The sequence below is a fragment of the Tympanuchus pallidicinctus genome, unplaced genomic scaffold (assembly GCF_026119805.1).
Source record: "Tympanuchus pallidicinctus isolate F22 unplaced genomic scaffold, pur_lepc_1.0 scaffold6, whole genome shotgun sequence".
Classification (NCBI taxonomy): domain Eukaryota; kingdom Metazoa; phylum Chordata; class Aves; order Galliformes; family Phasianidae; genus Tympanuchus; species Tympanuchus pallidicinctus.
The window spans coordinates 9,394,376-9,419,467 of record NW_026294780.1 but is presented as its reverse complement, the minus strand read 5'-3'; the positions used below and the strand labels follow the sequence as shown (position 1 = coordinate 9,419,467).

At 41.2% G+C, this 25,092-nt stretch overlaps 2 protein-coding genes and 1 non-coding gene across 8 annotated transcripts in view; all 3 read left to right on the top strand.

Moving 5' to 3' along the window:
- Window positions 1–16,624, top strand: part of AFF3 (ALF transcription elongation factor 3) — a 319,206-nt gene extending 302,582 nt beyond the window's left edge. For all 6 annotated transcript variants that reach the window (XM_052664882.1, XM_052664880.1, XM_052664881.1 and 3 more), the window contains 7 exons: window positions 4,578–4,641; window positions 7,305–7,441; window positions 9,471–9,542; window positions 11,665–11,758; window positions 14,586–14,635; window positions 14,774–14,988; window positions 16,287–16,624. In XM_052664882.1, the coding sequence (XP_052520842.1) occupies window positions 4,578–4,641; window positions 7,305–7,441; window positions 9,471–9,542; window positions 11,665–11,758; window positions 14,586–14,635; window positions 14,774–14,988; window positions 16,287–16,408 (754 nt within the window). In that variant the 3' untranslated portion in view covers window positions 16,409–16,624. The remainder of the gene's footprint in view (window positions 1–4,577; window positions 4,642–7,304; window positions 7,442–9,470; window positions 9,543–11,664; window positions 11,759–14,585; window positions 14,636–14,773; window positions 14,989–16,286) is intronic.
- LOC128071816 (lysozyme g) overlaps window positions 5,504–25,092 on the top strand; it is a 157,265-nt gene continuing 137,676 nt past the window's right edge. The window contains exon 1 of the mRNA XM_052664922.1: window positions 5,504–5,514. The gene's annotated coding sequence lies outside the window, so the exon portion shown is untranslated. The remainder of the gene's footprint in view (window positions 5,515–25,092) is intronic.
- Window positions 10,942–11,051, top strand: LOC128071836 (U6atac minor spliceosomal RNA). The gene has a single exon (XR_008202021.1). It is a non-coding gene; the product is annotated as a U6atac minor spliceosomal RNA (small nuclear RNA).

Here is a 25,092-nt window from a genome sequence, read left to right as displayed (position 1 = left end):
GTGACTGCCTAGTGTTGACTGAGAATGCGTTGAACTGGTTCCAGCAGTACTTGATTGCCTTCCCCAATCAACAGAGTAGGGTAAATTCTCCTCGAGAGCAGCCAGTTTCACATACTGACACTCGATCCCGGGGAGAATTCACCGGCAGCCTGACTTAGTTGGCACTGATGCTTTACACTCTTTCTCTTGCCTTTCAGAGAGATATATGAGAGGCATTAGAGCAGTGTATTAGAACTCTTTTTTGGCTTTGTTGAAGAGGACCATATTTCTACAAGTACCAACAATCAGATATTCAGAAACAAAAGAGTTCCTTGTGCAGTCAAGATTATTAATAGAGATAAAACACTTGTTTGTACCTGTTAATTTGAAGTCAAACTTCTTTTTATATATTTTTTTACAAAAAAAAGAGGCCTGAATCCTGTCTGTAAATCTGGAGTGACAGTGCTGACTGCACTCGATACAGACACTTGCAAATAACATAGGAGAATCTGACTCAATTGTCTGAAAACTTGAAATCAGGGAATATCTTTCCATGAGACTTCAGTTTACACTCATGATTGTGACATTTGTAGCCAAACAAAGAGACTCTGCTGTTTCTTATACCACTTACATCCTATCCAGTTCCACCAGTAGCCTGGTACCGATTTGTAGAGATTTTCCTTATTTCCAGGCTTTTCAGGCTGTAGCAAGGCTGCAATCTGCAAAAGGATCGCAAACCTTACACCTATGACTTGAAAAGGAGTTCATCTACAGACCTTTCTGAATTTCTTGTGTGAGGAAACAGACTTTTTTCTCTTCGAGATGCCTCTCAACAAGAACATACAGTATTTGAAATTACGATGCAGTGAGATTACCTGCAAATTCTCCAATCTGAGGTTTTCACCAGTTTCATTAAAGGGGCCAAGTTCCAGATGAAATTTGGATGAACCACGAAGTTAGTAAGAGATACGTGTTCTCAGTCACTGTAACTTACAGGTCTGTAAGATCAGACTGTGATTAATAGAATATTTTATGAACGTCGTAGATGTGAAATACACAGTATGCAATTCTGAGTAATTAATTTATGCTTCAGCTTTCTCATATGTCTTCATATGTTCATGAGCTGAGGTAGCCTACTGTCTTCTTTTCTACCAACCCATTGTCTGTTTTTTCACTTTGTGGCATAATAATTTAAATTAGTATACTGGATGTGAAAGGACTTAAAAGCTTTCCATGTACAGCAGTGGAATCTAGGAAACCTAAACAAAACTGAATTTGAATCTTTCCTTTCTCATTAAAAAACAAAAAACAAACAAAAAAACCCACCAAAAAATAAATTCAAGTACATCATTATTTTGTTTCTAAAGTGATGTAAACAATCTGTACCACGTACACAAACATACATTACATCTACAGAACTTCTCAACTTTCAATTTCATTAGCATGTACATTTGTAATCCGAATTGAAAGATTATTAACATGTAGTGATCCATGGAAGAACAGTATTGCATAGATAGCATTAACAGATCAGAATTTGACGTGGCATGTGTATTGTTTTTGAACAAATATTGGAAAAAAACACAATCAATGTATTTTTTCCCTAACAAGTCTTAATTTCTGTTAGGCACCCTCAGATCTGTATATCAATCTTGTATTTTTCCTATGAAAGTACCTAGACATCCACATTGTGGCTATATATACTCTGCTTAACAATTATATTTTAATAGTTTCATCTCTATACTAGGCTTTTTCCTCCGAAACAGCTGGCTTCAATAGACACTGATGACTTTGATTTTCACACACTGCATTCTGGTTAGCTACCCCATAGCAGGGCCCTCTTGGTTCAGTCATGAACATGCCTCCCGCTGATGCTCTCAGCTGCTGAGCATAACTCTGGAGCATAAATCTTGCTACAAGTTGAAAAACATTCTACAATTGTCTTATTTATGAGTAGACCATAATTACATTGTGTTATCTCGCTTGGTTTTTACAGCTTCTTTCCGTGCTTCAAACAAGCAAATTATACAGATGGTTTTGGGTGTCACATGGAAGGGTATATTGCAAAGAACATATTTTAATGACCAGAGTTTGAAAGGATCATGTAATATCATCATGTAATAGTATCATCGCTTTGATCATTTCAGAGAGCTGAGACCACTGCATTGCTGATATGCTCTGCTTTGTTTTGTTTTTTTGTCACTTCAGAGTAAACAGTCTTACCTAGGTTATTGCACAAGAATAAGATAGACAGAACATAGAGATTTTAAAAGGTCTTTCAATGGTTCTGAAAACATAGCTTTCCCCATCCAGCTAACACTCTTTCAGTGTCTAATACTTCATAAGTGCTTGAGTACTGTGTTTAGTTTTGGGCCCCTCACTGCAAGAAACATGTTGAGGCCCTGGAACGTGTCCAGAGAAGGGCAACAAAACTGGTGAGGGGTCTGGAGCACAAACCTTATGAGGAGCGGCTGAGGGAGCTGGGATTGTTCAGTCTGGAGAAGAGGAGGCTCAGGGGAGACCTCATTGCACTCTTCATCCTCCTGAAGAGAAGTTGGAAGGAGGAGGGGTTTGGCCTCTTCTCCCAGGAAGCAAACTGGACCCAAGGAATTGGCCACAAGTTGTGCCAGGGGAGATTTAGATTAGACATGAGGAAAAACTTTTTCTCTCAGAGTGGTCAGGCACTGGAATGGCTGCCCAGAGAGGTGGTGGAGTCACCGGCCCTGGCTGTGTTCAACAGGCGTCTGGATGAGCAGCTACCAGATATGCTTTAGTAGCTTGTGGTAGCAGTGGTAATGGGAGGATGGTTGGACTAAATGATCTTGTAGCTCCTTTCCAATCTTGTGATTCTACAATTCTATGATTCTATAACTTACCAAAACCAATCCAGATGGTTTGTGTTGTTAAGAAAATGTTAGCATCTTGCTGGCTACAGAAAGTATTGGCAGCTGCAGTCAATTATGTGATGCTGGGACAGAAATCTGTCTTTAGTCCTCTTTCTTCTGGGGAGTTGGGAAAAAATCCCACTCTGAGGGAGAAGAACATTTTAAAGATGGAACAAATGAACTATTTTTCAGCACATCATCAAACTTTTTAGGACAGATGTCATTCAAAATTACTCAGGCTGCAAATTTTATTTCTCTCTGATGATATTTAGCCTTCAAAATAAGAGTTATGACTAACCTTCTGTGATATAATTAAATTTCCTTGAAACTGTGGACCTGAAAGTGTTCTTACCGCTGTCAGCAAGAGTTTTTGTCTCATACATTGACTTCAGTTTTTAGATCTATATCTTCTCTGACTCATACATTTTTTTAACAAACATTCTGAGAAATCCAAATTAAAATATATTTATATATTAGGATTGCTACGCTGCAGTAATACCATAATACCCTATTTTTCACAAAGCCATGCATTTAAAATCAAGAATGGCAAGAATATTGTTATTCATTTTCTGAATACTCAGCAATATCCCTTTTTCATTAGAAAATGTCTAAAGGATGACTTGAAGGAATTCTAAGGGAACAATTTTTCAAGGAGAAACTTCTGAGAGTGACAAGGATACAGCGGTAACTTCAGTATGTGCTGAGATGAGCCGGGACTCAGTTTTAGCTGAGTAGAAGGAGGAAGGCCATGTCTCACACATATGAGACTGGGGGAATCTCCATGGTCAGGACATAGGAAGACTTTTTTGAGAATTGCAGATACTGTGTTACGCACTAAAATGACATGGCAGATGGCTTCCCTCCATTGAGAAAAGTGCAATAGGGAGAAGATGAAGAAATCTGTTTCAGCCATGAGGGCTCAGTGAATTGGTCACCAGGCACTGCCAGGGGGACAGCACTTCGTGTTTTCAGTTTGAATAGAAGTGGATTAGTGTGGATCAGAAATGGTCTTGTGAATTTCAGCACAGAGACTGCAACTGAATTTGTGCCTTGCAGTCATTAGGTCAGGTAGGTTAAGGATGGAATGGAGTCTCTGAGATCTATTTGAGGAGAAATCAATGGAGAATTTGACACAAGTAATGCCAGTGGCATGCAGCTGGCAGCCTAGCACCGTGTCACAGATGAACTCCTGGCAGCAAAAGCAAACAGCACTCTCAGTGTGCTTACAGATAAGGCGAAGGGGGATGAGGTGGAGGCAAGCAGGTTCAGTGTGCATTTTTGAAGTGGAGAGATTAAACACGCTTGTTTTGTAAGGAAGGAGAAGCCAAGGCAAATGACAGTGAACAGGGAGGAGTAGAAAATGAGGTAAGCAAACACAAGGGAGAGGAGAAAATGGAATAACTTGTTCCGCTTAATGCTTGCATCCATTTGGTAGATCAAAACTGCACTAATTTGGGAAGCAGTTTATACAATCCATAAAAATGCATTTTATTAGCTTTTTTTGCTTTGAATCACTGACTTCTAAAGAATGAGAACAGCCATAAATGCTATTGTCTCCACAGGCAGCAATTTGAAAATATAAGATGCATGGTTACATGATAAGTGTATTTTCTTCATAAAAAATGTTTGCAAATCAGGTTTAGAATAGGGGAAAAATAACCTGAAAATATTCTGCTTCAGAAAATAATAAAGTGTCTTCTTATTTTCCCCTGGTAGGCCACGCAATGCAGATTACTTTATGCAGGAAGCTAAACGGAAGAAACATAAAGCAGATGCGATGGTGAGAATATTTTCTTTCCAGTTATGTTGCTCCAAATTATTTTTGTAATGCAGTTTCTTCATCAGTGCGGTATTGCTGGGGTAATTATAAAATCTATTATAAGGATGGCTAGGCTTGTTAAATTAAGAAATGTTTATATAATCAAATGTTCATAGCCCAATAAACTATGACTTAACAAATAATGACTTACTGAGATAAAGGCCTGGATAAATAAAAATTTCCATTTATCCCTATGCTTTAATTAGCAACTGTAGTAATAGAGACTGTGTGGTTACATGCTATACTATGTGCATCCACATACCTTTCTTCTCAGTTTAACAAGCTGGCTGGGCCCTGTAATAATAGTCCAGGTTGGTCTGGTGTTCAGGGAATCTACCCTTTTTTTGAAAAGTTTTGGCTCTCCAGTACCAAAAGAATCTTCCCTTCATGACAATCCCTTTGTAAGACAACCAGCAGCACACAACCCTGCAGGAACATGTTTCACACAGAGGGGTGTTGCAACAAACACGTTCTTGTCTCCAGCTCTGACGTGCCTAGAAAAATAGCCAGTAAGACCTTCTTGAGAAAGGGGAACCTGGGGCCTTATGGAGTGCTTGAAGGGATCCCCATCTTCCCAAACAGAAGGGTGCAATGAAGCACATGGTGCTCCAGGAAAGCTCCACTTAGCCATCTCTTACCTTTCTCCTAGCCTGTTTTAGTCCGGCACAGTGAATAAGCCAGCACAGCTTTAAAATGCCAGCCTCTGGGACAGTAGGGGCAATCTATGGAGTGGGACTCAGCATGGCTGTCTTGCAAGTAGAAGTAGCTGCAGTCCCTGCCTTGCCCTGCTTGATAGACACATTGTGGTCACATGAGCAGGAAAGAAGACAAGTATCTCACAGTTTCTCTTTCTTGACCTCTTTTTCTTAGCTGTGCCGAGTGTAAAATGGCCAAGGAAGCCGTAGCAGGCCCTTAATTTAGGACACTAACACACAGTTTTACACTCCAGCTGTGTTTATTAGCACAAATTTCCATGGTTTATTCAGTTCCATATTAAAGAGAGTCTTAAATCAGAAAATATTGTGGAAAAGTACAAATGGTGCATTTTAGTGTGTTGCTTTAAACAAAATGAAAAAAAAATCACTTAATGTGCAAAGGAAATTCTGTCTTAGCCTGAGGAAAAATGTTTTTATGGTAGACTCCCAGAAATAGGACGTGCAAGTGTTATACTCCGCTCTGACACAAATTTCCTACATGAAAGTCACTTAGGCATGGCTTAAATAGCCTCCCATCAGCACTAGGTGATAGAAATATCCTTCACATTCAGTCTTCCTTCGCAGTGGACCAGCTCCTTACTGATACTGAATCACTCATCACAAGTACTTCCCCCTTCCTTGAGTGTGTAGGGATCCTGGAGGGAAATGGGAGCACTTTGCATCACCTTGCTGGGCTCGATACCTCCTATTTTGGCACTGCAATACCTAATATAAGCACTTAGAGTGAGCAGCCTGAAAATGACTCTAAGTCTCTCTGCTCCTTAGTTCCCCATCTGTGAAATTGGGATAATAGCACTTCCACCTGCAGAAGAGCGTCAGGGAGAGAAATATAATAAAAAGTTTGTGAAATTCTCCGGTATGATCGCAATGGGAGTCATATAAGAACCTAAAATAGATTGAAGCCAGTGTGCCATTCCAAAGTTACTATTTAAAATCTTTATCCCTTAGAAAAGAATAAGGTCCATTAACCTTTCACTGCGTGCATCAGATTTCAACCAAATGCATCCAGTCCATTAATGGGCTTTATGTACCGCAGGAGTTCTGATTGAAGGAAAGACAAGTCAGGACGGAGAGATAATAGTATGATTCATCTCTACCCACATCAAAAATGAAATTCTGAGACCAGATAAGTGGTATCTAAGCGTACACATACGAACATAATGTGCACATGTGCATACACACTATTATTGAGGACATATATGTGCATATGTATATGTTTAAGCACTCAAACACGTGGAGTCAAAGAAGTTCAGAAAGTAAGAGAACAAACTGAGTGAGGAAGAAGGATGGCATGAAAAGCTGGGAGAGTAGAGTACTCCGTAAAGGAGGAGGAGGATATAGAAGGCAAAATCCTGACAAGAGGCCACGCAGTGCTGAAAATGGTAGGAATGAAAAAGAAGTGAGAATGGAGATGAGCCTTTGAATAAGAGTAGTCAAAATATTTAACTCCTATTCTCTTAGTTCAAGACAATCGTTGCCTTCCTTTGTTGACTGGTGAAAGACTGCATCTGCAATGTGTGAAACCACTTTTAATGGTAAGGACACTTGATAGCTGAGGCAAAAGGCCTGATGTTGAGTTCATGGGATTTCCAGCACTGAAGATCTTTTACAGACATCTGTTAGGAACCTCTTAGGCAGAGTTGATCCTTCTTTTGACACAAGAGCGTGGACCAAATAACATCTCTTAGCCTTTTTCAGCTCTGCTTTCTGTTTTACGATTTTCACTGATGCACAAGGTTTGATGAGCTTTAGCTTTCTCATAGGAAAATTTATGAATCTGAAGATATACTGACTTGCATCAAGTTTATAAGTCACACTGAGAAAATCTCACATTGAGAAAATCCCATCAAATGTAACCATATCTTGATGACTACATTATTTCTATGTGTCCTTATTTTTTCCCTCTAGGTGGAAAAGTTTGGAAAGGCACTGAATTATGCAGAAGCAGCACTATCGTTTATTGAGTGTGGAAATGCAATGGAACAAGGCCCAATGGAATCTAAATCCCCCTATACAATGTATTCAGAAACAGTTGAACTCATCAGGTAGGAAGGGAGGAGACAACCACAGGGGTTACTCTGTTCATGCAAATATGCTCATCTACTTTATCGCATTATTTTCTAGAGAAGTGAGGACTTGCCAGGTGCCTCGACAGTCATATGTAACACAAATGGATTATCTGTGATTTCACTGGAAATTAAATTAGGCAATGGTGTAGAATGCAGAATAAACAAAGCTTTTAATATTACCAGAGTTGCAAATTACTTAAAGAGGTTCAAGGTGTAAGTCAAGCGCTCCTCAAAAGGGAAAAAAACTGCTACCTAATACCAGAACACACTCATGGAATGATCATTTGCAAATGCTGTAACATGTTTAAGTCTACAGTATAATTGTTACCTGAAAGATGTGAACAGCCATAGAAAAATGGGCATTTGAGGCCCATTAGTGTGTGTTCTCCTACGGATGCTAGTGGACTCCTGAAAACAGTCCAGCTCACACTTAAACAGATCCCTACATTTACCCAGCTACATGGCTATCCAAACAAGATAATCCAGGTACAGTCCTACCCACAGTTCCTACAAGGAGAGTTTCTTTTTTCTAAGTCCTTTCCTCTATTGTAATTTGTACTAATAGTTAATATTAAGTGCTGGACAAGAAAAATAGGTCAAACTCATCCCAGCATCTGAGTAACTCTCTGCAAGAGAAAGTCCAGCACACTAGCAGAGAAAGCTGCACTGTCAGTGACGATGGCATAATTCCTTAGGACAGTCAACCATGCAGGTCTCATCAGCACTAAGGTCATAGTAATTAAAACATTTCATTTTTAATCATATTCATAATGAAGCAAAGCTCCTCAAACAATTGCGTTCTTTTGGAGCTCTTTTTTGGAGTGTTGATGCAATCATTTTCTCACCAACATTAACAATTCCATTGGCATTTTATTCCACTTAGGGCTGTCTTCTCATGCATTTCAGTGGATTGAGGCCAGCTTTCTAACTGGAAGATTATTAAACAAAGTAAAATATTTTTTTTTCAGTAGGAGAGTAGAATACTGCATCTCTGCATCTCTTCCTTCTTTTTTTCAATACTTGCACCATCACAGGCAGAGAGCTCTTCCTTTGTCTGCCCTGTCTTTTATCATGATAGCAAATATATGGTCCTAACTGTGGAAATGAATTTTGCTTGCAGATTCATAGCTTTCAATAATGTATGTAGCTGTGGTTGTGGAGTAGTGTGAATTACTGTTGATCTCACTTGCTGCAGCTTAGAAAAATATGCTAGGTTTACTAGGTACACCTGTTAAAACAAAACGTTCATACTGAATCTTTGCACATGTATCAGGATTAAAGTTTGAAAACAAAGATAAGAAAAACCACAGGCAGCTAATTATGGGGAGCAGGTATTTTTCTGGAAGCGAGCCCAGAAGTGCTGTGTTGTCCTAACCTTGTCCATTGTTCAGATATTCAGCTGGAAGCCGAGATTTCCAGAAACTAATTTATGATTGCACAGCACATACACTCTTGAAACAGCAGTGTTACCACTGTGGATGTTTAATATTTATAGGATTTGAGCGTAATGTCATATGTGCAAAAATAGCTCTGAGCTACAAGTTCCCCCTGTGCCGTGCTCTGCTCGGAGGCTCAAATCCGGGTAGACACGCTCGGAATTGGCAGGGTGAGGGCAGCACCAGCTTCAAGACAGGCTGTCACCTGCCTTCAAGCACTGCAAAAACCTCCCTGCGTGAACTCTGTGTAACTGGGCTCCCCGACGGCGGAGGTTATTTCAGTAGGGCAGCACAGCAAGCCAGGAAGCAGCACCTTGCCAGCTGGGCTTCCCTCTGCACTGATCTATGGTGGGGGAGTTACTGCTGTATAAGGAGTGCAGGGAGGCACCGTTAATGGCAAAATAGTTCCAAAACACAACCAGAAAAGGACATGTATGTTTGGTAACTTGAGCAAATGCGTATAACGGGCCAGCTCAAATTACATTGGTCAGCATAGCTCTTGTAGGAGCTGATCAGTAAAATAAAGCTGTGTCGGTTTACTCACATGGGCTTCTTTCCTTTTGCTTAAGGTACGCAGTGAGACTAAAAACCCACTCAGGCCCCAATGCCACGCCAGAAGACAAGCAGTTGGCAGCACTATGGTTAGTAGATCACCATTTCCTCAAAAGGCTCCTTTTCTACAGGGAGACAGTTCTTGAAAATCAGACGCTGGACGCGGCCAGATAGGATTATGTTGTCTGTTGAAAGAAAGAGCATACTTTCAGCTCTGGGAAGGTCCAGCCCTCATATCACTGCAACAGGTCTGCGTTCTGTCTCTGTAAATAAGCAATTCATACTTATTGACTGTGACAGGTCAGCTATCGTACATCAGCATAATTAATTTTTAAATGCCCGATGGTTTGCTGTTTTTATGAGCAATGTACTTTTGCACCAATAGTTTGGCAATTTCTTTGTGGCTGACATTTAGGCTCTATAATCGTAAATTCCATTTACATTACGTGAAGAGAGATACGGTGATGGCGATAATTAAGCCTCTTGGATTCCCTCCCAAACAGAGATTTCAGGATATACACACGCACCTTACATTCTGTAGGGTGGCTGCTGATGGCTAGTAAAATGTTTAAACGCTGTTAAAATCAAATTTTAATTTAATATCTATGTAGTTAATACATCAAATACCTATTACATGGTTACTGATTCTCAGTAAGTGGACATTTACAATCAGCAAGTGTGTTTTTAACATCTATTAACCATCTGTTAAAAACCCAAACTGAATGCATCTTCATCCTCCATAAATAAAAGAGTCCTAATTAATCATTTGTGTAGAAAGAACCAAGTATTCAGAGGTGCGCGCTCCTTTTAAACGCCCTTCCTTTGTCGCCAGTCTGCTGGCTCGGTCGGGAGGAGCGCGGGGCACGGGAATTGCTTTAAAAATGCTTAGGTGGGGAATTACTGAAAAGCGGCTAAAAAAGAAACGAAGGGGGGGGTGAGGAGGGGGAAGCGGTGAGGGGCGGCGGGCCGCTCCCTCCCGCCCGCTGCCTGCCAGCCGCTGCCCGTCTGCCGAGCCGAGGCTGTCCTCCAGCGGCGGGCGGCCGCAACTCGCCGGCTGCGGGCTGAGGGGGCCGGCGTAGCGCTTCCCCGCGGACAGCTTGCAGCCTCGGGAGCTGCGTGGGTCCCGGGCGGACAAGAGGCTACGCGTGGCTGCCTAAGTCTGCTGGGAAAGGCACACGGGAGATAGAGGCAGAATGGCTAGTTTGTTATGTAGGCTGCAGGTTGCTGGAGTGCAGTAGCGGGATGAGGCACCCCGAAAGGCTGCTGTTGCATTTGCAACGAGAAATGAATTTAAAGATTAAATCTTTTGGGGGTTCCAGGCTAATAATGACTTCTCCTTTGTCGAAGCATAAGTGCATCAAATTCAGGGCTAAAACCTGGGAACCAAGGTGCACAAACCCTTCCGATCACAGCCTGCTCTGTGGCTCTCTTCACAGACTGCCATGGCCGCAGCACCTAACCTAGCCTTGCTCATGAATCCACTGCAAAGTGTGAAAGATCATTAGCAGTCTTCTTCATAAGGATGGAAGTGGCTCAGTACAGCACGCATACGGTTAGGGCACTGTCACCTACTTTGTGGCATCTAACCATGTTTGGATACGGAGCTGTTGGAGCGAGTCCAGAGGAGGGCCACAAAAATGATCAGAGTGCTGGAGCACTTCTCCTATGAAGACAGGCTCAGCAAGCTGGGCTTGTCCAGCCTGGGGAGGAGAAGGCTCTGGGGGAACCTTGAAGGGAGCTTACAAACAGGAGGGAGACCAACTTTTTACATGATCTAATAGTGATTGAGCAAGGAGGAATGGTTTAAACCAAAAGAGGGAAGATTTAGATTAGATATCAGGATGAAATTCGTCACTCAGAGGGCGGTGAGGCGCTGGCACAGCTGCCCAGAGAACCTGTCGTGCCCCATCCCTGGCAGCGCTCAAGGCCAGGTTGGATGGGGCTCTGGGCAGCCTGAGCTGGTGGGGGGAAGCTATACCCCTCAGGGCAGGGATTGGAGCTTGATCTTTAAGGTCCCTTCCAACCTCAGCCATTGTATGATAAGATTCTGTGATAAGTAAAATGAACAGAACAAGTAGTAAGTAGTAAGAGCTTAGTAGTAAGCAAAGTGCTGCCAGTCTTCCACTGCACATGAGTTGAAGAATTTAAGATAATTCATAGAGAATACTGTCTGGAGGCACACTTCACCTGCTGCTCTCCCTTTTATTGCAGTTACCGCTGCCTGGCCCTTCTGTACTGGAGGATGTTCCGACTCAAGAGAGACCATGCTGTCAAGTATTCTAAAGCGCTTATTGAGTATTTCAAGGTACTTTTTTTTTCACATGTTCTAAAATCAGTGTGTTGTTACAGTAAATACATTTTAATAAAAACAATAGCTGTGCTGGGGTTAGTTCTTGTCCCACTAAGTCGGTAGGAACATTGTTACAGACTGCCATAGCAACACTTAATCACTGGTTACTTATTTTGCCTTCACAAGGGACCCTCTTTGCAATATACAAGTCATGTCCCTTCAGGAAGGCTAAGAAATTTATTGTACTAACAGGCATTTTCAGGTTACTCAATCAGTTATCTAGTGCTAACCTGCTCTGTTGTAGGTAGATTTTGGAGATTTTGCTCCAAGAATCACCTCCAGGATTACACTTCCCACTAGACTTCCTGTGAGTTGAAGACTTTGATCTGTATCAGTCCTCAGCTGCAGGACTTCCCCTTAGAAGCTTGGGTAGGTAAGGCAGTGCAGTGGGACATGTTCTCACCCGAGGAACTAGCAAAGAGCCCACGCTGACTTCAATGGGAGTTGTACAAAAGCACCAGAGGGCAACCAAGCCACTTGCCATGTAGTTGACAGAGCACAACTGGCTTCCCCTTCCTGCTTTACTTTGTGTGCTACTGTTTGCTATCTCCAGGTCCTGCCTGGTCTACAGCCTGGTTGTTTTGAATAAAACAGGAAGTCATTCAAAGCATTTTAATCTATTTTATTTGACAGGCAGCCTTTTTCTGAAAGTATCTCAAGGACAGAATCTTTATGGTGGAGCCCTCCTAGCAGTCAGTCCATCCAGCATTTAATCTACATGGAAAGAAAAATAGCCTCTATCTTTCTAATTAAATAAATATGTACATATAAATGCTTTAACACAAACTGTTTCAAGACAAACTGTTTTGGGAACTGGAACAGCCATTTGTCTTTAAACATGAGGCTCCTTTTTTTTTTTCTCTTTCTTTTTTTCTTTTTAACAGAAGAACGTACCTTGAAATGAAAAACATCCATCCTTTGACATTTTGTTAATAAAAAATTTCAAATACAACCACAAGCATTCATGACCAGATTTTAAACACATGAACACATTGAAGGAAATTGACAGATCTGTTATTGTCACACTGAAATTGAAGTCACTGTAATTGCTTCTAAAAATTTAGCAATATATAATTCAACATCTTATGTTTCTCTAACAATGACTTGATTTCAGGGGAAAGAAATATGTGCCAATTATAACACTTTCTTTTTCTTCACCAATTCAGAGAATGCTTGCATTAAGAACAGCATGGTCAGGCTCTCAACCATGTAAAATGTCTCTTACTCGCAGACAGAAACTGTTTCACAGCAAACATAAAATGGACTTACACTCTGTTACAGACAAGATGAGCTTGTTTTCTGCAAAGCTCCTGCTGATAGAATGATAGTGCAGTTTCACATTAGTAAGTATTCTCACCTTTGAAAGTAAAAATAGGAAAAAAAATCCATTTGCCATAATTTTCAGTGGAAAACAAGCCAATTCTCCACTCATTTCATATTTGGTATCTAAAAGCTTTCAAAACCAAGTGACATGAAATACTGACTGCATTAAGAGCTTCCACATATATTATCAATCAGAGAATGGCTTTAAACTATTTCACACATATTTTCAGGGAAAATCGGACGTACTTCTATTTTAAACAAGAAAAGAAAACTTATTAAATCTCCTTTTAAGTATTTTATTTCCATTATATAAAAAAAAAAAAGTAATGTAGCAGAGAATTTAAAAAAAAATAAATAGCCAACATGAGAAAAAAGGTGTGGGAAGCTGTACAGTAAGGCAGAGGCTACTTAAATTTACAGTGGAAGTATCCTTGATTCCATTTCAGTTTTCTCAATTTCCTGCCTCCAGCTCTGTAAGTAAATAACACATGCTCAGTTTCTGTTGCACTAGAAAGAGGAAGGCCAGTAGTTCTGAATACACATACACCAAAAAAACAAAACAAAAAAAAAACAAAAGAAACCCACTGAAGGAAAAGCCCAGTGTGGGACACTCCTGGGCTACTTTTTCATAGCAATAATACAGAAGGCCAGGTGTCAAAATGCAGTTCTGGTGTGTGGAAACACTTGAAGGAATGCAGAGGATGCATCAAAGGTGGGAAAACAAGTTGGTTTTTTTTAGGAGAGGCTCAAGCAGTGTGCCCATCTTACAGAAAACCATTAAGTTAATGTGATCACTGTGTATGGAAACATCACTGATAATGCCAGATGACGTGCAGTTTTGCTGGCACAGGACCAACAAAACTCTGAAACACTGAAGTTAAGAAAGTTGAGTCTTGAAATCTTGAAATAGGACCTATTTTCCTAACTTAGAGGCCTGCTAAACAGTAGAGTAGGACAAAAGAGAGCAAGGATGATAGTGACTTAGGCCTTCTGTATGCCTAGCTATCTTTTATTAAAAGGAAAAAAAAATTCAGGTTGAAGTTCCATGATTGGTGGAAATCAGACATTACATGATTGAATGTTCTGTAGGATTGCTCACGGCTTTCTTGTGTTCTGGTTTTCTCTATCACAAGAAATTCCAGCCTAAACCTGACAAAGAGTCCTAGCACTTCCTTCTGAACTCCCAGGGTTTTTGTGAGAAGGTTGAGCATCAGCGAGCGTGTTTTCCTAGCCAGCCCCCATCTCAGGATGTGTAATGGAATGTGATTTGAGTCTGTGCTACAGCACCGCTTCATCACAATTCCAAACCAGGCTCTCTGGGTTAATTGCATCAAGAGATTCGAATACCTCTGTCTGCACAATTTTTTCTTTATATTCCTTTACTTTTATATTGTCTGCTGCTCCTCATTTCGTATTTTTACATTAATTGTGTGCATTGTTAATTATTTTTCCTTTACAGAATTCATCAAAAGCCGCCCAGAACCCATCTTCTTGGGGTAACAGTGGAAAGTAAGTTTACCTGTTGCACAGAAACTTAGAACATATTGACTGTCAGGTGTTACATTTTCTTACCTGCTGTATGTTCTGAAACTTCCATGTTTTAAACCAAACACTCTTTGAAGCCATGGTGTCAACATCTGATTTCAGGAGCACAGGAACTCCATCGCCCATGTCCCCTAGCCCTTCTCCAGTCAGTTCTGTCGGATCCCAGGGGAGCACAGGGCCCCCTTCCTCATCTCCTATAATCAGCATCCCCCAGCGCATCCATCAGATGGCCGCCAACCACGTCAGCATCACCAACAGCATCCTGCACAGCTATGACTACTGGGAGATGGCTGACAACCTGGCCAAGGAAAATAGAGGTGGGTGATTCAAGGATATGGGCCATCTATAAGAACATCACATGTTTTGATCAGCAAAAAAATGCTTTGACAGGAATCCTGTCAGCAGAGTAGGGCTGCAGAGGTTCTTTTTTTCTTCAGTCTTTTTCTAGTCTGTCCCAAAATTACCCAAAAAATGCAATTTTTGACAGCTGTCTCATTTGGAAGCATCTTTATATCACTAATTTTTTCTGTACATTGCTGGTGACAGACAGATCACAGGTCACAGATGTATCTGCGGGCAGTATTCACTGCCATTTGTGTCATTCTGGAGAGAGAGGTTTGAGAAGGGGCAAGGCAGACTTCTGCTCCCAGAGTCACGGAGCTGGATGAGATGCTTCTAGCCAGACCATGTCACATATCAGGAGTACACTTCATTTCTGCAAAAGAAATGAGAACCCATCCAACCTCCACTCCCAAGGAGAGACAGATAGGAACAAGGCACCCTCACTCCCTATTCGGGGTAAGGTTTTCCCAGTTAAACTGGTTTCACTGTATTTAAGGCAGGGATGTGATCAGGATTCAAATCAAAATTAGGACACTTAAATGTAGGTGTTTGTATGTGAGCTGTTGGGTTAATCTCTCATTGCAGTGGATGGAACTTTGTTCAATACAAACAGCAGAGTTCAGAGGGCTGCTCAGTTCACCTTGAAGATGACACCAGGATCCAGTTCAGTTGCCTAACTGTAGCTACCCAATGCCCTTTGAGGTGTCCTTTCCTGTACTGCTGCTCCAGAAGTCTCCTGTATGTCCTGTGTTAGGTCAGCTATATATGTATCAACTGCCTAAGGACATCTCAAATGGACATTATATGCCTGTAAGGATGTAATTAAGTAGCTATTGACTATTTAGGTGGATTACTCTTTAGATTGGGATGGTCAGGTTGTATATATGCCTCTATTTGTCTATCAAGGCAGTTTAGATATCTGGCATATGTAGAGATAGACACTTATGTATAGGCTTTTAGATTCACTTGTCCTTAATATAAATCTTGCCCAGCATCTGTTTGTTTTATCAAGACTCAGTGGAAATTAACGAAAGGCAAAGCTGAAGGACTCACTGTTTTGTTCTTTCAAAAGAAAATTGTTACGTATCAGCCTGTAACATCATGAACCATGGGGCTTTAAAATTAATCTCACTAGCACTAAACTTTCATTCCCATGAAATGTTCAGCTTGACTCAATTTGCAAAAGAATAAAACCTATTAAAGGGTGACAAATAGCAAATACAGCTTCACTCTTCTGATGCTGAAATCTTTTTATTTTTTTCCCTCCCTGTAGAATTTTTTAACGACTTGGATGCATTGATGGGACCTATCACCTTGCACAGCAGTATGGAGCATTTAGTTCAGTACACCCAACAAGGACTTCACTGGGTGCGGAATAGCACTCACTTGTCATAATGACTGTGTGCCATTCATTTGGACTATATAACCTTTCATGGATAATTCAGTTATTCTGGACACTGTGCTACAGAAATAGTCAACCACAGCATTGATCCAAGCAAAGGTGAATATTTCTTCAATGTTGAGAAGATGTTTTCTGAGAGTAGATATGTATCTGTGCATATGTACAATATACAATGATTTCTCTTCAGAATAAATTGTTCTGTACCACTCTCCAGAAAATTTTCATACACTAGAAATACTAGAAAGAACTGATCTGAATGCACAAAACATACCCTTTCTATCCGTGTGCTGAAAAATTCAGAAACCAAAATCTCAAGGGGTGATTGAACCAAGTGCAATAAGCACAAATCCCTATTCAGGAAAGCTCTCAATAGACTCTTACCTTTTAAGCTTGTGCTGAAATCCCATTTACTTCAGTAGAGCTTAAGCACATATACAAGGGTTTTCCTGAACTGAATGAATGAGGGCAAGTCTCAGCAACAGAGAACTTACTGCAAGCGTGGACACTTCACACAAGTTCCAATATTTATATTCTATCTCCCTGTAGCTGCCCTGCTGGGGCACACAGAGGAGATGCGTAGTCTGCATTAAGATGGAGAAAGACAGCATTCCTTCAATGTGAGATAAGTTTTGACAGATTGCTTGCATTTCTTTATCTCCTGTCTTTTTAAATCACTTGACCACTTGTTCGGCTCCACACCAACAATATAACCTACAATAACAGGCAAAAAGCCTGAAAACAGATATGCTGATTGCATGAACTTTAAAGGAGATGGTGGGAAACTGCATTCTGTTACCAGCAGTAAACAGATAAATGAAAAAAAAAAAATGGCAAACTGCAATCCACTCACTAAAGAAAATGTGTTAATTTCAGCTACATGCAGACAGACAGATATCCATAACAATTGTTGGCTTTGCATGGGAAGGCTTCATCTTATAGATTCTGATTTTCATATCTTTTTCACCTAGCAGAAGCTTGCAGCACATTCTTCTAGGCTGCACAGGAACACTACATGCAATTTCCTTTCTCTGGGAAGCAGAGTTTTCTGCTCATCAGGCTAAGAACTGTTTCCTATCATAATCCTCTCACTCTTCATGCATAATCCTCAACTAGGCTTTAATGTTTCTTGATTTGTGGGATGTTTTCCATTCCTGTTGACAGGCTGTGTTTTTCATGCCAGAAGAATTAATCCCACAGTGATTGGAGTTTAATTTGGGTCAGCTGAGGTCAAGGCCAGTTCATACCAACTGTGTTTGCCCTTAGCGCATTTGTGTTCATTTTCAATGGTTTTGACACATTTATTTTTCTTCTTCTGTAATGGAAATATAATTTTTTGCTTGCTTTGCAATTAGATTTGTAGCCCTTACTCAAGTCAGCAGCTCTGGTGACTTCAGTAGACTGTTCTTGTCCAAGTCACTGACTGACCCTTTGATTGTTGTTTCCTAATTTAATTCACAAGTATGTTAAGGAAATGTGAGTACAAAAATCTCTTTCAGTAGATGATGCAAGTAGAAGTAACCACTGATATGGAGGGTTGATTGATTGGTTCTCGCTGCCTTTTTTTTCCTCTCTGATTTTGAAAAGATGCATTTAAAAAAGGAAAAGATACCAAACGAAGTAGCATGTTTTCTCAGTAAAACATCTCTGGAAGGAAAGGCTGTATTACCCTGTGTTCAAGAGCAGGCTGAACAGCATGCAGAGCTCCAATACCGGCATATTTTTTTTTATCTAGGCTGCTTACAATAGGGCTGGCTATTGCTCAGACTCAGAGCATCACCCTGTTCTTTGATGCATCTCACCAGGGTAACTACATAAGGACTGCTCATCTCCAAGCCAATCTTATGTGCCGATTGGTGCTTGGATCCTTCCTCCCCAGGAGAACTCCTAAGATCAGGCTGTGGTAACCTCTTAACACGGATTTGAATATTACAGTGTGGCTGGCTTTAAGAGTGAACGTGGGCCTGCCTTTAAATGATAAAGCGCACATCCTCCAAGTCCTTCGTCACTCTTAGTTCCAGCTGTTCCCCAGCTCAGCAGGAACACAAGTTGTTTGGTCCCAAGTATCACGGAGAACATGGTTAGTGCCTTTCTGTTTATTACTTGCCTGATTTCCAGCGGTGGGCGTCTACCATGATGTACCAGACCGGCAGCAGTGGATTCTGTCAGCTGCTTCAACATCATACGAAGGTACTGTGGAATTTCCAATTAGGATTGGATTCACTAATTGGATTTCCAATTAGTGAAATTCCAATTAGATTTGCTTCTGTTTTCTTTGATGGTGCCTATGATGTTTATCTTCAGATAATTTGGGGGTTTGGGAGCCCTTATTGCTATTTAATGTTGAGAAATTTTAGACGTGACATAAATTACTTGCCTTAAATGGAGTTTAGTTTTATTGCTCATGTGGCATTTGAGTTTCAAGTATGGAACTTTGAAGCATGTTTATTTTACTAGGGGTATATTTCCTAATCACAATGAACTCTTTGTATGGATGTAATATGTCAAGCAACTTCAAAGAAATGCAAGAATTATGCTGTCCTGTTGTAACGTTTCCAAGCACTAAGGATTTCTTGCAGATGACTGTCATTTCTTGTACATTGTTCTCACATTTGATTATTCCAGCCAAAATACCCATTGCTTCTTTGGAAAAACACACTGGTTTTTAGGTTGTGTGCTGGCATCATCTGTGTGGCCTGATGGGCACACTGAGCCTTAACCTCGGGTGGCAAAAAGGGAAGAAATAGCAGCCATTTAAACCAATTGGTCATATACATGGATTAGAGTTTTTGGCCTTTTTCTGAGGGGTTTCTCACACCTATACAGCTTTTTTTTGGTGAAGAGATTTGCAATACTCTTCTGTGCAGACTTTTTGCTGCGTAATAGTTGCAGCAGTTTAGATGGCTGGAGCTGAATGTGACGTGGTGACAACAAATACTTCATTTCATCTTCTTAGGGCCTGAACTGGAGAGAGGTGCGTGTGGCCTTTAGGTCTGGTCCAATTAAGCATACGCTCCACATTAAGAACCAGAGCAGTTGCAGATATTCCACCATGACTCAAAGGTACTTTCTTTGTTCTAGATGAGACCAATAGATACCATCCTTTGGGGTTCAGTGAAAGATGCTTACTCGCTTTAGACAGCCGTAAAAGCCCATTAACATGCAGGTTTCTTAGCATACAGCAGTGTGCAGCTTCATTTGGTGCAAGCAAGACATCAGCCTGTATGAATCCAGAAGAATTACACATGGAGGGAGAGGTTTGCTTACAAACCGAGGCTTCTGAATAAGTAAAAGCTGATAAAGCAACGGGAGTACATTTAAGTGACCCACATAGTGAAGGTGGATACAAGAAGTGCAAAGCACCATACAGGATCCTGAAAGACAGCAAGATAATACAAATCCTTGACCTTAATCGTTTACATTATTCCATAGTGACATGAATGAAGGACACGTGCAGAAGTCCGGGTGTGGCTAAAAGCCAAGCACAGCCCTGCCATCACATGGCAGGATTCCCCAGCTCATTTGCCTATTTCTTTTAGCCAAATATCACAGGGCAAGGAAGATGCTTCAGTGAAGAGAAGACCTTAGGTAAAGAAGGTTAAGATGCTTCAGTGAAGACTTTAGGTAAAGAAGGTTAAGAAGATCAAGCCCTAAGTGTAGATACAAACACATATGTATATACTGTAAATCTAAATAGTAATTAAAGTCACTCAGCATGAAGGATATTACTAGTGCCTACCATTGATCATCAACTACTCATCACTGAGCAGCCATATCACCTCAGAACTGCAGTAACTGTTATCAAAATAATTTGTGCAGCTAATTAATTTATAAGCAATGCACCTTTGGGACTGTGTCATCGTATCTCTTTTGTAATACAAACGTTCAACCATTTTTCACGGCTACTGATTCAAATCGACATCACTGAAATGTCAGGATATCTTTTTTTCCCTAGATGAAGACATGCACTTAGACCTGGCTAATCTGTGCTTAGTTTATCTACCCAAGAGACTTCAGTAGTCACCAGCCTTAATGCATGTATAGTATATACTATTCACTGACTTCGTTGTAGGTTTTAATCCAAATGAAATTGGAATTTGCAAAATGACTTGGATTAATGGCATCTGTCTCGGATACCCTGCAGATGTGACATTAAATGATTCATGATTTTAAGCAGGAAAGGTTGAGTTTTATGTAAATTGCAGTGGATGAATTCCAGGAATTTTTATAAGATTTTTTCAAATGAAAGGATTGTCAAAGCAATATGTTGTGGGTTTGTTTGTTTTTCCCCCCCCCCCCCCAACTGTCCTAAATTTTGTGGAGGGTCATGAGTTCATGGTCAAAACTATATTGAGAACATCTTCTGCAATATGCTTTGCCTTTACATAATCCGCTTAATGCTTAGTATGTCAAAAAGAAATGTTTCTTTTTCACAACAAGAGCAGTGTTTCCCTTCCTCCCTCCAGGGAGAATCCTCAAACTAAAGAATAAAATCTCTTGCCACGATGGAAATACAAACAATGCCTGAAGAATATGAACTTGTTAAGATAACTGTAGAGGCTTGGCTGGCACAGACCTAACATGCCTCTCATTTTGATATCTTTCTGTTAGCATTTACATCACATATTTGAACTCATTGTGTTTGAAACTAGAGAAGCAGTCTGATTTTCATGTCTTAAAAAGGCCTGATAGGTCTGATTGGTATCATAATTGTAATTGTTACATTAGCTTGTGAGCTGTGCACCAAAGGCTGGGAAGGCATGTTACTGTAGATAAATTTGCCAGAACTCATTTAGAAAAGCATTTGGATGATCTTATGTCTATTCTGTCTAGAAAAACAGAGAGCAATATTTCCTACCCAATATTGTTGCATGAAAAATTGCCTACTTTAATGTCTCCCATAAAACTGCCATTTGCCCTCCATAACACCAAGATTCCATATCTAGCACTACCAGTTACCATGCTGTAAATTGTTCTTAAGGTTAATCAACAAACTGGGAAAGTTGTACTGCAGGCTCTGTTTGCCCTCAGCTCACTAAAGCCACAGAGAGGAAAAAGCATTGAGATGTGGACCATCCAAGGCTCTATCAGTTTCAGAAGACTATGGGCTTCCTCACTGAGATGTAGCTGGATGTTTCTGAAGTAATTCTTTGCCTCTGCTTGCTGTCTGGCTCCTTGGCTTTTGGAAGTCTTCAAGTATGAATTCCCTTTCAGGGTAGTCATCTTCTTTGGCAGCCCAAGCTCCCTTTCCACCTGGGTGCTGGAGCACAAAGCAAGTAACCCCTGGGATGCACAAAGGGGCTTGCTTTTCTCCACAAAACCAGCAGTAATACAGCAAGGCTTCCTCTCTTTTTTGATCTGTGTAGCTTGAATCCTAGCCTCATTCAAGCTAACCACAAAGAACTCTAGTGAGTCCAAGGGAATGCCAAAAAAAAGAAAAGAATGGGGATTTCCTCTGTCCCAAGGCACTTTTGAGGAGTAAATATAGAGAACAGCATAGATCATACAAGACAGTTAGGTCTCCTCTTTCTTATGTGTACTAACACAGGAAAACTTTAACACTCATCTGTCTAGAAGGAGTTCATGAAAATTAATTCACATGTCCAAGTCACGATGTGCTCTCAGCAGAAAAGTGGTGTTGTAGCTGTGGAAAAGATCTGATAGGCACAGTGGATGAATTTCACCCCCTAGCCCAGAGCCACAAGACCCTCAAACACCTTAAACATCATTCAAGCTCTCAATGTAAGTGCCATAAGTACATAAAACTTGTGCTTAGCACCAAGGGGAGTCAGAGTCTAGGTGAAATCGCTGTTTCCAGGGTATCTGTAACTTTGAGCCTGGCAGCAAGCAAGAATCACAGGAGTGATTCTGGGGCAAACAGCAAAGGCTAACAAAGAGGTGGGAGGCATCCTAAGAATTCCATATATATACTTCTTCATTTTATTTTAATGTTAGCAAGCCACTTTGTCTTTCTGTGAAAGAAGTTTGCCTCCCCAGTCTCACCAAAAGTGTTTCTCCTAACAGCCTCGGAATCATCCAACTTATTTGTTATTCCAAGTCCATCTTCAGATGAATCCAGATGGATATCTTCTTTTAGAATAGCACACTGCAGAGGACTAGTCACTTAACAACAACAAAATGTCTGTGTCCATTTGCAATACCAGTTGCTTATCTGGGAAGTCAATACATTGGGAGCACAGTGGTCAGGGAACTACTTTCCCAAATCATGCCATTATTAGCTGGCATCACAGGGTGAAATTCCCTGCTCTCTTCTGAAACGTTACCTCTGGAAGAACTGCAGAGCACTTCACCAAGGACTGAATGCCAGTCAGAACAAACTGTTTCTGTTGCTCTTCACATTATTCTGGCAGTGCCAGGAAAACCTTCCTCACTTAGCACTACTCACCCTTTTGTTCTCCCTTTAGCATTCTTATAGAAGAAACCTTCACTCTATCCACAGAGAAAGACGCATTTACTGTGGGGACATGTTCAACATAGATAAGTACCAAAGTAGAGGCTCATCTTAAGTCTTTTTTCTATGTCTGAAAATACTGGAATTCTAAAAGGATGTTTTCATCTGCACTTTTCATACTTTGGGCCCTGCCCTCACCCATGACGCACAAGTTCATCTTCCATTTGCTCATGGAAAACGCTGTTTGGGAGCTCAGGGGCTTCCATCTTTTCCCCAGGAAACCACACATAGTAAAGTAGCCATCATCAGTACACAAATTCATCTTATGCCTTTTTTTCAGCCTCCCTGGTCACAGTCTGCTCTTCTTACAGCTTTCCCAACTTATTATTTTCTTCCCCTAACTGAGCATTACTTACAGGAGTATCTCACACAATATATGGAGGACAGCTCAGAGCTGCTCAGAGCTGCTCAGCACCTTTCTGCCTTCCTGTTGCTACCCCTCCAGTGGGACTAGTGCCCACCACCTCCTTTTCCTTGTTAGCCCTAGGAAGAAACCAGTTTTCCCCTGAGGAAAAGATGGTAACTCCATGCACGACTTCTGACCTGCTTTTCTTCTCTGGATGTGAAGGTGGATGAGAAAGACCACCAACCAGGGGGCTCAAAGCCCTTACTGCTGATGACTAGCGAGCAGCACAGCTGGAGGGAGTTAAAGCAGTGCCAACGCAGCCTGCAGCCTTTGGTTCAAGTGTTACTGATTTGCTTGAATTAGCATTGCCACTTGGTGGCCCTGCCATAGAACCAACAGGAACTGGCAGCCTCACACCTGTGTGAGGAGTTTCACTGTATCACTGAGGCCATACAATCAGCTTTGTAGTGATTCATTGGGTTGAGTACCAAGAGAAGGTGGGACAGAAGAGTAAAAAAGGCCTGATTTTAACACAGAAGTTGAGATTCCCCTCACCCTATATTGAAAAGTCTAAGCAAGATGAATCACACCATAGATAACTTGTTTCTGTCATCTGGTTCCAATGATGAGTTCCCATACAGCAAAAATACAAATCCCACCCCAGGCTCATGATTGCACTTGTTGCTACTGAGAGCGCCTCCTGAAATTGCTAAAATACCACGAGGTGCACTGAGGCAGGATATGGCTGACATTGCTTTGGGAGGGAGCAGAGGTGCAGAAAATATGTAGGAGCTAAAGAGTTATCTCTGAAATGTTTAAAGCATGTGTTTTGGACTTGGACCATCCCTAGCCCATTCTCTCATTCATTAGGCCCAAACCCAAAGAAGCAAGTAGCTCCTCAAGAACTGAATGTGCATCTTTCTTCTATTAAGACTGCTGAAGTACCTAGAAAATGTATTTTACAGTTTAGTAAACACTTAAAGATACTTTTTTTTGTATGTTGCCTGAGAGCGTAGTTGTCTTTCTTTAAACAGAAGAAGGTGTTTCTGTAGATGGACAACAAGATCAGACCAGCTGTGACCCCACAAAATGCCAGTGTTACTCTTTTAATGGAAATTCAACAAATTCTGCAAAAGAACTCAGCATTGCAGTTCTATCTACAATAAACAGCATGAAGGCAACACAAGGCCACCTACGGCTTGTGGCCTGCCCACACACTGCCAGACTTGTAGCAGCTCCTCCTGGAGACAAAGCAGGAGAGTTGAGAGGTGCCAAAAACCTTCCCCATGGAGAGGCCAAGGCCAACGCTTGGTATTGACAAAACCAGATCTTCCTGTGCAGGGCCTCGGTGGATGAAGATAAAAACAAGTATAACAAAATGTGGCTGCACAAACTTTGACACTTTGCTAGCAACAGCTCCCTGCCTTCCTGTGTGCATTATTAATCAAAACCTGCACTGTAGCAATGCTTGCTGACCAAGGCCCTGTTGCAGCAGGCACTCTACACAGAGTGACCCACAGACCTTCTTCCAAAGAGCTGCTGTCATGCAGAAGCCGAAACCAAACCACGCTGCAAGTGGGCAAGGAAAAACAAACAGGTGGGGAAGAGAGTGCAGGCCTCTGAAACAACAGGATGTTTAAATTTGTCACTACTTACCCAATCAGTAGCTTTAATCACAGTAATCAGGGTTCCCATTTCCTATGCTGAGTGTAGCACCAGTGGTTGACAAGACAACACAGCAGTCCCAGTGTGAGGTCCAGCTGCTGACTGTCCTCTTGGTCAGCGTGCTGAAAGTGCACACAGCATACAGGGGATACTGGAGCATTTCAGCCTTTCCCACTTCCCCTTTTCACACAGCCAAC